The sequence below is a fragment of the Sitodiplosis mosellana genome, unplaced genomic scaffold, assembly GCF_009176505.1.
Source record: "Sitodiplosis mosellana isolate CC-2019 unplaced genomic scaffold, AAFC_SMos_1.0 Smas_scaffold_20, whole genome shotgun sequence".
Taxonomy (NCBI): Eukaryota; Metazoa; Arthropoda; class Insecta; order Diptera; family Cecidomyiidae; genus Sitodiplosis; species Sitodiplosis mosellana.
The window spans coordinates 663,343-674,806 of NW_022595262.1; the positions used below are offsets into that span (position 1 = coordinate 663,343).

At 35.7% G+C, this 11,464-nt stretch overlaps 3 protein-coding genes across 3 annotated transcripts in view; 1 reads left to right on the plus strand and 2 right to left on the minus strand.

The window, feature by feature from the left end:
- Positions 1 to 2,559, minus strand: part of LOC129568575 (apoptotic enhancer 1 protein-like) — a 3,483-nt gene extending 924 nt beyond the window's left edge. The window contains exons 1-3 of the mRNA XM_055446628.1: positions 2,228 to 2,559; positions 2,108 to 2,129; positions 1,993 to 2,045 (exon numbers count right to left, since the gene is read on the minus strand). Coding sequence (XP_055302603.1) covers positions 1,993 to 2,045; positions 2,108 to 2,129; positions 2,228 to 2,348 — 196 coding nt within the window. The 5' untranslated portion in view covers positions 2,349 to 2,559. The remainder of the gene's footprint in view (positions 1 to 1,992; positions 2,046 to 2,107; positions 2,130 to 2,227) is intronic.
- A 2,992-nt stretch (positions 2,560 to 5,551) lies between these two features.
- On the plus strand, positions 5,552 to 7,706 carry LOC129568532 (uncharacterized). Its single transcript, XM_055446528.1, has 2 exons — positions 5,552 to 5,745; positions 5,815 to 7,706. Exon 2 carries the CDS (start codon positions 5,823 to 5,825, stop codon positions 7,458 to 7,460), a length of 1,638 nt encoding a protein of 545 aa, XP_055302503.1. The 5' UTR covers positions 5,552 to 5,745; positions 5,815 to 5,822; the 3' UTR covers positions 7,461 to 7,706.
- A 19-nt stretch (positions 7,707 to 7,725) lies between these two features.
- On the minus strand, positions 7,726 to 11,458 carry LOC129568533 (uncharacterized). Its single transcript, XM_055446529.1, has 5 exons — positions 11,035 to 11,458; positions 10,155 to 10,941; positions 9,337 to 9,619; positions 8,620 to 9,223; positions 7,726 to 8,543 (listed from the first exon to the last, which is right to left on the minus strand). The coding sequence occupies exons 3-5, from the start codon at positions 9,455 to 9,457 to the stop codon at positions 7,757 to 7,759; spliced, it is 1,512 nt and encodes a 503-aa protein (XP_055302504.1). The 5' UTR covers positions 9,458 to 9,619; positions 10,155 to 10,941; positions 11,035 to 11,458; the 3' UTR covers positions 7,726 to 7,756.
- Between the last annotated feature and the right edge of the window lie 6 nt (positions 11,459 to 11,464).

Consider the following 11,464-nt stretch of genomic DNA (forward strand, 5'->3'; position numbering starts at 1 on the left):
AAGCATAAATGAAGGCGTTATTTCAGCTTTTGTTTGTGCTTCCAACAGAAATGAAATTCTGCAAGTACCAAACGTTTGTGCTTCTTTAGACTTGAAAATCATTAAATTTTCAGCCACCTCAGATGTACCCTAGGATACCTAGCCTATGAAAAACCTTCAAAAAATCGAAATTTTGTTCGGGAGGTACCAAAAATAGGCTCCCCAGGTGGATTTTATCATTCCCACTCGATTTATTTCTTCAAAATAATAGGGGCCAGGAACAACCTAGCACCCGCTAACCCACCTTTTTGGTATCAAATCGGTATGTTAGTTCAAAATTCCTTGAAAAATCGAACTTTTGTTCGGAAAGTACCCAAAATAGGCTACCCAGGTGGGTTTTATCATGCCCACCCGATTTATTTCATAAAATTAGGGGCCCAGGAACAACCTAGTACCCGCTAACCTACCTTTTTCGTATCAAATCGGTATAATAATTCAAAATTTCTTGCATTTTTTGTTCTTAATTTTGTTAAAAATCGCGCTTTTGTATGAGAGTTTCAAATCACTCCTTCGCTCATTCATGTTGTTCTATGGATTCGAAGGACTGCCATATAAATACAATGTAAAACAAGACCGCAGATCGTCGCTACGCTCCTCTCTGCGTTCTTTTTGCGTTATCTCAATTGCTTTTTATGTTAATTTGATATTTCCATCAAATTATTCATTCAAGCACTACATGGAATGTAGTTTCAATCGAAGTATACTTGTTATAATTTTAAGGAATTATTTATCAAAATTAATTATGTTCGAATCAGACGGTATTTTTTCTGAAGACCTCAAAATTGAAGAAATCATGTTGGAAATAGTTAATGAACGTTGTCCAGTCAAGAAGAGGAAATCTGAGAGTTCAAAAAGCAAAAAAACCAAAAAAATCAAAGTTGAACCTGTGACTGAAACCAGAAAGCGTAAAAAAAATGTAATAGAGAATGCATTTGAAAATGTTCAAATTGTTAAAAAGAAGAAACGTTAACAACTGGAGGTAATTGAAAGACTATATCCATTTTTAAACAATCCAAAAAATTATATACATTTCAAAGAATCATTTATTACTCAAGAAGATGACCTTTCTTGTGGAGTAATTGCTTTATTTAATTTAATAATCATTGTTAAAGGAATAACATCAAAAAGTTCATTAGACAAATCTTTCACTAAATTGCCGTACTTTGAAAAAATTAAATATATAGGAGAAACATTAAAAAATTTGGTTATAAATCATATAGATAAATAAATAAAGATTAATATATTTATATTAATTAAATAAATTATGGTATAATTAATTATTTTATTTTAGTTTTGGGAACGATAATGTGAACGTGGATTGTACATTAGTTCACATTGAGAATTAAAATAATATTAAATTTTTTTTTTTGAGTTATCTCAAACATGAATTACATGAACATAACATTATTATATTTTTGTAATTAGACGTAATTGCTTTATTTCAAATTAGAACTTTGGATAGAAAGAAGAGTTAATTTTCGGTCCAAAAATAAGTCCTAAAGAGTCATAAAATTTCTTGGGAAAAAAAAACAAATGCAATAGCCTATATTCCATGTATTCTACATTCCATGTAGTGCTAAAAAGACGCGTTATGATTTTGGTCAAGAAAAATGTGGTTATTTTAAATGGTATTTTTTTCGACTCGTCACATTTTGTTCCAATTCTTTCAGTATTCAGACGACAATAAGAACAAAGATAATCAGACGTTTTATTTAATTTGAATACCCAACATCAAGATTTTCGGAATCATAATACAATTTTCTATAAAACACATGAACGTACTAATGTTTTTTTCTGAAAATTCTTATAAATTTCCTAGGCAAAATCTGAATAAAAGCTGAACGCCATGAAAACGATGCGGAAAAGTTCGTCTTACGGAGGTAAGACTATTTATATAATTTTCAAATTACTCTCGGCAGTGGAAGTGGATTTACGCATTTATTGCATACATACCCTGTTTAATGGCCTCTATAAGCTCATTTATTTCTCTTTTCGATATTCGGAACCTAGAAATGTTTTAACATATGATAAATCTGCTTCGAATGTTAACTACAAGAGTTCAACTTACCCTTCATCTCGCTTATCGTCTACTGCAATCGTGGGTATGGTGTGAAAACAAAAGCTCAATAATTAAATACTTATCGTAGAAAATGTTGATGAAAAATTGAATTAGAAAGTGTTGAATTACCCGCGGAAATAGTAGAACTTCCTGCTAAAGCAGTAACAAACAATTTGATCACAAATAATACGTTCATCTCGTTTTTTAGCACAATTCTTTTCCTTTCGACATTTGGTGCGAAAATATACATATATGTTTAAATCGGTAATCTATTTATTAGTTGAAATAACGAATGCAATGGAATGTGAGAGTTGTCCGTATCTCCTTCTACTAAATTTCTTGAAAATGTGATACAATGAATGTTTTTCAATATAAATAAAAATAGAAAAGAAACAACAAGACACGAACGGAAAAGTTCCTCAAAAAAGTGATTTCTACGCGAGTTTTTAAACAAATTTTAACTTTCCAAGAAATCATGTCGACTAACGCACACGATAGATGTGAATATTAGAATAGAGTGACCAATGTAGAGAACATCCTCGCTGAACATACGTATAGTAACTATTGCATGAACACACAGAATGTAATTTAATGTGATAATTGATTTAAATTTAGCGATAACCTTTGACTATCAGGAATTCTTCGTTCGTACGTCAAATCCATGTTTCGTTTATTTTCTTTGAATTTGCCTGATTCAATCATAATCATGTGATGAAAAGTGAAACCACAAAAAAACGAATGAGTGCTTTTTTTCGTTATAAAGAGACACTCAGCATAGCAGAGTTGTTTATTTAATTTCACAAATTAGATCGAAATATATAATTGGAATTAAAAATTGACCTTTTTGGTTTAATATTTTGCTTCGATGAAATGGCGTATAGTAATTTTGGTTGCTTTTGCTTTTTTTCTACTCGGTCATAAAATATCATAGGGTCACATGCATTCTAACTCATATATCGTTGCATCACATGATGCACCTCGTTTTACAAATAATTACACCCGTTCCCTAACCCAAATGATTTTTCTGGCGTTAGCCAATTTCGATATTTTTTCGTTTAGTTTCAGGATTTTGAGAATATTTTTGTAGTTTATGATTACGCCTTCAAACGTCGTTAACAAAATGATCCTCGTCAATTTGGGTGAATAACGAATGAATAGTAGAATAATGAAATGAATCGTCGGAATCTTTTAATGCGTAATATTGCACGGCGATTGTCACCAATACTTCTGGCTATGTAGATGTTATATTGAGAAAAATTATCCGAAGTTCAAAATCAAAATCAGAATTACTTTTTTTACAATTGTTACATCCTTTTTAATTTTTTTCAAACAATTAACAATTTATGTCTCAATTTTTTTGCAACCAACAATCTTTAAGATTTGACATTGCATATTCGACTTGTTTTTAATTTTTTTCCGTTCTTATTTGCTTATCTACTCCTTAATCAAGTATTGAGAAAAAAATATTTTTTTTCATTTCTGTTCATTTTTTATTTAGATATTATTCCCTTCACAATTTATAATTATATTTTTTTCAATGTTCAATGTTTAACAAAATAAGGATTACAATGATGAAGGCCTAATCAATAATAATAAATATCAATGACATGATTAATAATAATTTATAATAAATTTTTATGTTTTCTATTTACTCAAAAACTGAATTCGAATTGTAAATTATCGTTAAATTTGTAGGCAAGCTGTTTATAAATGAGTAGATCTTTGAATAAATATAACCTCGACAGCAACAAAAACCGTAACACTCTTGTTATTATTCTATTTTTGGTGGGAATGATTATACTGTGACTCAAAATTTTGACTGAAGGGCCTTCAGTGAAGGCTATTGCGGACATTTGATTGTTTCCCTTAAAATTGGTCATTATTCAAAGTATGACGAAAGAACAAAACAAAACAAATAACCAAAATGATTAATTTATACTGTTCTGACACTTTGATGCGAATCAACATCAGAAGTTACAAAGGCAACATTTTTGACTTCATGACAATGCCATTCAAAAAAGTTGAGGATGTTTATATTGATGGCACGTATGATAAGTTCGGCGGTGAACTATTAAATGTAAATGACATATTTCCATCAATGCGTCGTTTGTTTTTGGAATATGTGAAAATTTTAGATTTAACGTCAATCGAATTGACATTTCCCCCATCTGCTTTATGTATACATTGATATTAGCCAGCATGAGGACGTTGGCCGCATTGACGACGCTGCTTTTTAAAAAAGAATACACAAATTCGAACCATACATCTAACGCATGCTAATCGTAAGCATAGCAGAATTTTCTACGGAACTTGAGACGCTTGAAATTAATTGGTAGAATGAAATGGTTTCTCATACAATCGACGACAAATTGATTTCAGGAGTGAAAAGACTTCCAATGGAGCATTGTTTCCAAAGTGTTCCGGAAAATATAACCTTCGGAAATTTAGAAAAGTTTAAAACCGACGCTATTCCAAGTAACTGTCACAAATGGATTGATTTCGTTGGGCAAAATAGGAATACAAGCAAACTTCGATTAACCGGTCGGCATATCAATAATACTGAAACTTCCATGTTCGCGAAATTTAATTTAAAATTGACGGAAGTATCTTTGAAATGTTATTCGGTCAAAGACCAAACCATCATTCAATTCATCGAAAACAGCAAATATCTTCGAAAAATTAATTTAATCTTCGATCATAGAGATGGAAATTGATTAAAGAAATTGTGGATGAAATTTGCAACCAAATGGACCATCGCAGAATATGAATTTAATGTTTCACTTGCACGAAAATTTTAATCGATCCGAAAATGTAAAATAAAATATTTTAATTTCGCTAAATTTAGTCTACTTCTTTCAGATTCAATGATAATCTAATAGATTTTGAACATTCATTTCCGACTCAATAATATTTCTCATGCCGGATCAAAAGCAACAGCCCTAATTCGACAGCTACGTTTTGCATTACGTAAAATATGGAAATGCTATGAGCCTAATCATTTACGTATTCAGCGCAACTCCTTTTCACATAAGCCGAACGCGACCGAAATTCAGCAAACATAAACTAACTAATACAAAAACAAACATTGTGTTTGAATGGCGCTACAGCTTTGTTTATGAATTGCAGTATCCACCACAATGATCTTGCGAAATTGAGAATACAAACACACATCGACTAGCACACAAACGCGCAGAACGCTGTGTGAAGAATGCGGCTGGCTGTGTGGATATATATATATGTAGATGTGTAACGAGAATGTAGATGCGTAGCGTATACACATGTGATTTCTATGGAACTCGTTTTGTGATAGTTTACATACGTTTGGCAAAACATACGGACACAAACGGTTTGACTCAAGATTACAGAAAAGAAAATGAGAATAAAAGACATGTATTAATGATATAAATATAAAAGGTGATAAGCCTGATCCTTTATTATTCATTATATTTTCTTGGTTTGACTTCAGTGACTTAATGTGATAAGTAGAGAAGAACGTAGTTGACGTTGAAAAATTGAATCCTCTGTTCGCCATTTCTATTGACCTTGAACCCAGAAAAAAGTATAACATTCTGCTCCGACTTTTACCATTGATCACCATCGAAAAGAAGCCGAAGTTTATTTTTGATTTTCATCTCAAACACATCAACGTAAGCAATCTAAATTATATCAAAATAATTTCCAAATTTTCACAGCCTAATACATTTGTTCGTTCTTAGATTTTTTCATGTTGTGGCAAAAGGAATCGAACAAAGCAAACGCGTTGTACGCAGACCTTTTTGCTCTGAGCGGAGGAGAGGCAAGATTGAAGTTAATGACGAGAAATCTACGAGCGCAAACCAAACCTGGACAAAAGCCAATCAAAAACGATTCAATATCGTTGCAAAAGCGAAAAGAAGGAAACGAACACTTTGGTCAAAGCCGTTGGGTTGACGCATTGGAATTGTACAACGAAAGTATTTGCCACGCTCAACCTGGATCGAAAAACATCAGCTTAGCGTATGCAAATCGTGCGGCTTGTTTCCTCAAAATGAAACGTCTCGATGAATGTCTACGGGATATTGAATTGGCCAAGGAAGCCGGCTACCCAGCGGAATTGATGCCGAAATTGGATCAGCGAAAGATTGACTGTTTGAAAGAAATCAAAGAAGGCCGGTCTCGATCTGAACATTTCCGCACCAAATTGGATTTCGAACCAAACGAAAAGTTTCCGTGCATGGCAAATGTAGTGGACATTGAACGCGACGCCGATGGTGATTACTCGGTCGTAGCCAAAGCAGACATTGATATTGGCCAAACGATTGTGGTGGAAAAAGTATTCCTGGTCTACCTGTTCGAGCTCAAAGCACAGAAATGCAATATCTGCTTGAAAGGTTATACCAACCTGATCCCGTGTGAAAAGTGTGCGATCGCGATGTTTTGCTCCGACAAGTGTCGACACAATCCGCTTCACGACTACGAATGTGGCTTGGTATATTCAACTAACAGCCAGCTCAACGGTTCGCTGATGAACGATGTGAGAGGAATTTTGCTGGCCATCAATATGTTCTCGACCGCAGACGAACTCGAGGAATTCGTCGAAGAAACCATCAAATCGAACCCAACATGTTTGCCCGATTCATTGTCAAACCAAAAGTCGCAATACGAAGCGTTCTTGAAATTGCCAATCAACGAAAGCATGATCAGCCCCGACCAAATGATGTGCTTAACTTATGAGGTGTACAATCAACTCCTGAATATGCCCAAGGTCGATGCATTTTTCAGAACCAAAAAACTTCGTCGTTTCTTGATGCATCTTGTCTTCTATCATATTCAAATTCTCGAGAACAATTCGGTTCAAGGAAGCGTGAAGTTGCTGTCGGGCATGAATCAAGGGCGACTTGTCACTTGTTACAATCCCACGGGACTCATCGAGAAGTATTTCAGGCACTCGTGTGCGCCGAATGTGGTGACGGCTGAGGGTGATGGAAACCACATATTCATGACAATTCGACCTATTAAGAAGGGCGACCGTCTTACATTCTCCTGCTTCATGTTCCTGGTGGAATCGAAAGATAAGCGGCAAAAAATCCTATGGGAACGTCGCAAGATGATCTGTTCCTGTACGCGGTGTAAAGGTGTTGCTGCAACGTCGGAAGAGCGACGACAATTCCTTTTCGACCCCGATTTCCAGTCTATTGTACTAACTAAACTTCCTTTGGATCACAGTAACACCGAACAAATACAAAAAGTCACCGACAAGTGTGTCAATTTCTTGAAGAAGTACGATCGAACTGAATGGTGCGATGAAATTGGTGCGGTTGTTCACATTTATATCCATCTGCTACTGAGCAACAAGCCTCTAACTTTACCATTGAGTGCATGAGAAAAGGACGAAATACAAATACTGGAATTTTCAAGCAAATCTTTATTCAGGACTTTGAAACTGAACTGATTTTCAAACAATAGCTTCATTCATATCGATTCCATTGTATGTTTACGATTTTTTTTATCTTTTCTACAATCTTCTAACAACCAATCTTTCTTTTGCTCAATAATTCTATTTTTTTCATATCATAAGAAATGGTTAAACTCTGAATAAAATAAATGTATTCTCCGAAGAACAAATAAATGAGATTTGAGGAAACATAAAAAATATGCATAATTTGTGTGTTAATTCAATCAACTCTGGCGTTCAAGTTTGATATAACCGTATCGCTTGTTATTTCCACAACTTTTCGTGTTGACCGAATGTGTCGTGATGATCCATTCAACTTCGGTGGCACTTCGGAAACGGCAAAATTTTGGGGAACCGAAATCGCACTCAGGCATCCAAAGCCGCACTTTCTTCAAGTCCTTGTTTTTCGACAGCAACAGTATTAACTCTTTTCGGGTGAACAGGTCACCACAAAATTCCAATTCAACCAATTTCGGAAGCGACACGACGATTGATTCCAAGTCATCAAACGTCAAATCATCCCAGTCATCAAGAATCGGCAGCAAACTGAGTTCGGTGACATCTTGATTTTGCTTGATGAAATTCAACATTTCGCCCTTGAACTCGTTGAATCCATTCAGCGACAATTTGTCCAGTTTGCTGAACTTAAATGGCACGCCGAGAAGAAATTCGCCCCAATGGAACCAACTGTTCAACTTGAATTTCTTGACACCTTCAAATGAAACCTTTTGCTCACCGAAGCTCTCGAATCGGTCATTTGGCGCCCATAGCTCAAGCGTTTCCACCAGCGACGTACATTCGGCGATGCGCTGAAGAAAATCAACATCCAATTTGCACTGCAAAATCAGCGTCTTGAGCTGTGGATTGAATCGTAGCAGTTCACCGATTGTTGCTTGTGGAATGGTCTGGTCTTCGTTGTAAATCACCAATTGCTTGAGCTGTGCGAAGTTTACTTCCAATGCCTTGGGTTGCTGCAATTCCACTTGGACCAATCGTAAACTGACGAGATTCCTATAATTAGATCGGTTATTAAAACTGGAAGCATAATAATGGATGAAAATACGAAAAATAAAAAACTAATATTTACGGGAACCAAATGTTCAGCTTCGACAACTTTTGACCCAAGAAACTTTTGGTGATTGCTAGGCTCTCGACCTTTTCCAGCGGTTCGTTGAGTGTTTCAAAGTTGATGTGACGACACAAAAGCAATTCCAAAGCTGTCAGTGAATCGGCACAGTGTTTCAGCAGCGATTTCTCAATGTTGATTGCATACTGAGCCATGGAATTGAACGACACACTCGAAACCAAGTGACCGAATTGACGAAAGAATGCCTCGGCAATTTCTTTTCCAATCTTGGGGTCAGCGTGTGCTTTTTTATCGTGTGCTGCTTTGAAGTCAATTGCATTGAGGTTCAAAGAGACTGCCTTCGATTGATAGCGACGGGAATAAACGGATTGTGCGACACCAACGAAGCGTTCATCACTGTCGGCAACATTCACCAAATCGGCCCAACCCAAACACTTGAAAATCACCTCCAAACAATCATCGTTGATATCGGTCAGGTGCAATGGATCGACAGTGATCTTTGGCTTCTTCGGACTGGTGATTTCACTGCAACTCTGGTTGCACGACCGCTTTGCTGGCTGTGATGCTTCCACATCAGATTTTGATGGTGAATTGCCCATTTTGCCTGAAAGAAAAAATCATGGTTTATTCACTTCAATTGAATTTACTTCGCGAATCATCAAACTTTTGTTCAAAACCATTCAAAAGAGCAAAGAAATAAATCAACAGCAATCTTACGTCGTTCTTGTTCAGTGATCCAACTCAAACATGCAAATTTGCTGCAGCTCTTGTGTGATGAAGCGTTGTGTTGACAGGTCTTGATACTCCGTACCGTTCGCCACCACTGAAACCAATCCATGTTGACGCCATGGAAACTGGTTCAGTCTAAAAGATGCATTTCATCACGAAAATTCACTGCTCATATTTCCTTTGCAATCTGCAAATCCGAAAATACAATCGGTTCTATATACGTCGTTCAGCTTTGAGTTAGAAACAAAATTGCGTTCATCGGCCAGTGTCACTAGAACAAATACAACATTGATCAAAATAAATAAATAAACAAACAGACAATGCGTCGTATTCTACATGAAGCACTCGTTTGTATGCCATTCTCTGAACCCGTCACATGAGTTTATTTCAGCAAAAAATGGTGCATTCTGATAATCGATCGAAACAAAATACAAATTTACACAAAATATACACCAATTAAGAATGAATTCATGGTATTCTGAAACAGAACCCCTTTCTTTCGATTAAATAAGAATATAGCACACAGATTTAAACAATGACGTCCTTCATTCAGCAAACAATGAGTGATTTTTATATGAACTGGCAGGTCGTTTGACAAGCTCTCACCGGCTGAGCATTGCAACAATCGAATTTAATAGAAAAGAATCCAAGGATTATACGGAAAGTCAGAGGCAATTTTATATTGTATCTGTCGGCAGTATTCATGACATTATTCGTATACATTGCTTCGCATCCAATTTTCACGACTCGGCCTAGTTGTTATTTTCTAATCGAACGAATGGATGGTTTTTTTCGATGCTGATTACCTTATTTGTTCGTGTCCGCATATTCCTCCCATGACGCACACAAAGACAGTCATTAATGTGGTAGTGTTGAGCCAACGACCAGCTCGACATAATTGTGAACAAGTCTTAATTGCAGTGTAACACATACGATGTTGTATCCACATATTGATTTGTTCAACAATGAATTTGGGAATAGATGCCATGGTGAACGTGAATGTGAACGTTGAAAGAGATATATATGCTTTCAGACAAGACTTAGAGTGATTTGCCCCTCGCTTTCAATACTTGGTCCAACAATTTGATGACTCGATTGACAATTGAATTGCAACCATAGAACAACCCGATGAAGCCAATTGGTTTTCTGGGAATTTTATTGGAAAATACAGCCGCAGTGTTGCACTCTCTCTCTCTCCCCAATATGAACATGTAACTTCATCGTCGGAATGAACACAAGAATGAAAAGTGTCAGAGCCAAATCACAATTTAAAGTCTTTATTTTATACGCAATTCAAGTGAATACGTATGCTTGAACATAATAATCCCAAAACATGTACAACTTTTGACAAAACAAAAAATGGTTGGCCATAGCTTAGATCGTAATAATAAATTTGAAAATCGAACCATAAAAAATATTGAACTACACGTTGATTTAGTTTTTTGTCTATTTTAGAATCCAGTCAATGGAATGAGTTAAGTTGTAATTCGTTATTAAAATTTAAATGTCGATTTCTCCGCCTTTTCATAGTGTGTTCCTTACTCTCTATGCTAATATCGTTTTGTCCTCCATAGCCTTCCTTCGTTTTACAGTCTGTAATCGAAAAAAATGTTCAGTTACAACTGTTGATTATCTATTGTTCAGATTCTTTTTCTCAATTCTAACTAAACTTTCGATTGGTCAAACCTTTTCAAACTGCGATCGCCTTTAAATGCGGTTGAATTTCATGCCATAAATCAGTCCTTGTGTGCTGCCTTCATCGGGGCTATGGAATTGAATTGTGGTTCCTTGGTCGAGTTTTACTTTTTGAGAGTGATATTCGATGTTGGTGCACAAAGGGTAATTTTCAACGTCTAGTTCGAATCGAATTCGGTACTTGAAACCACGTCGAATTATGACCGGCTTATCCAACGCAATGCATGTTTTGCTGTCGCCCTCAAATTCAATATCTTCATCGGAATAAAGTATACGAGGATTTTTATCCATTGAACGACTTGAGCCACTCGAACTGGGTAGTTCGTAGATGAACAATTTAGCTTGTACAGCATAGTCCACCGCCTTCACCCACTTTAACTTGATGTATTCTTTGATGTATGGGCAAACGATTTCACGCAAC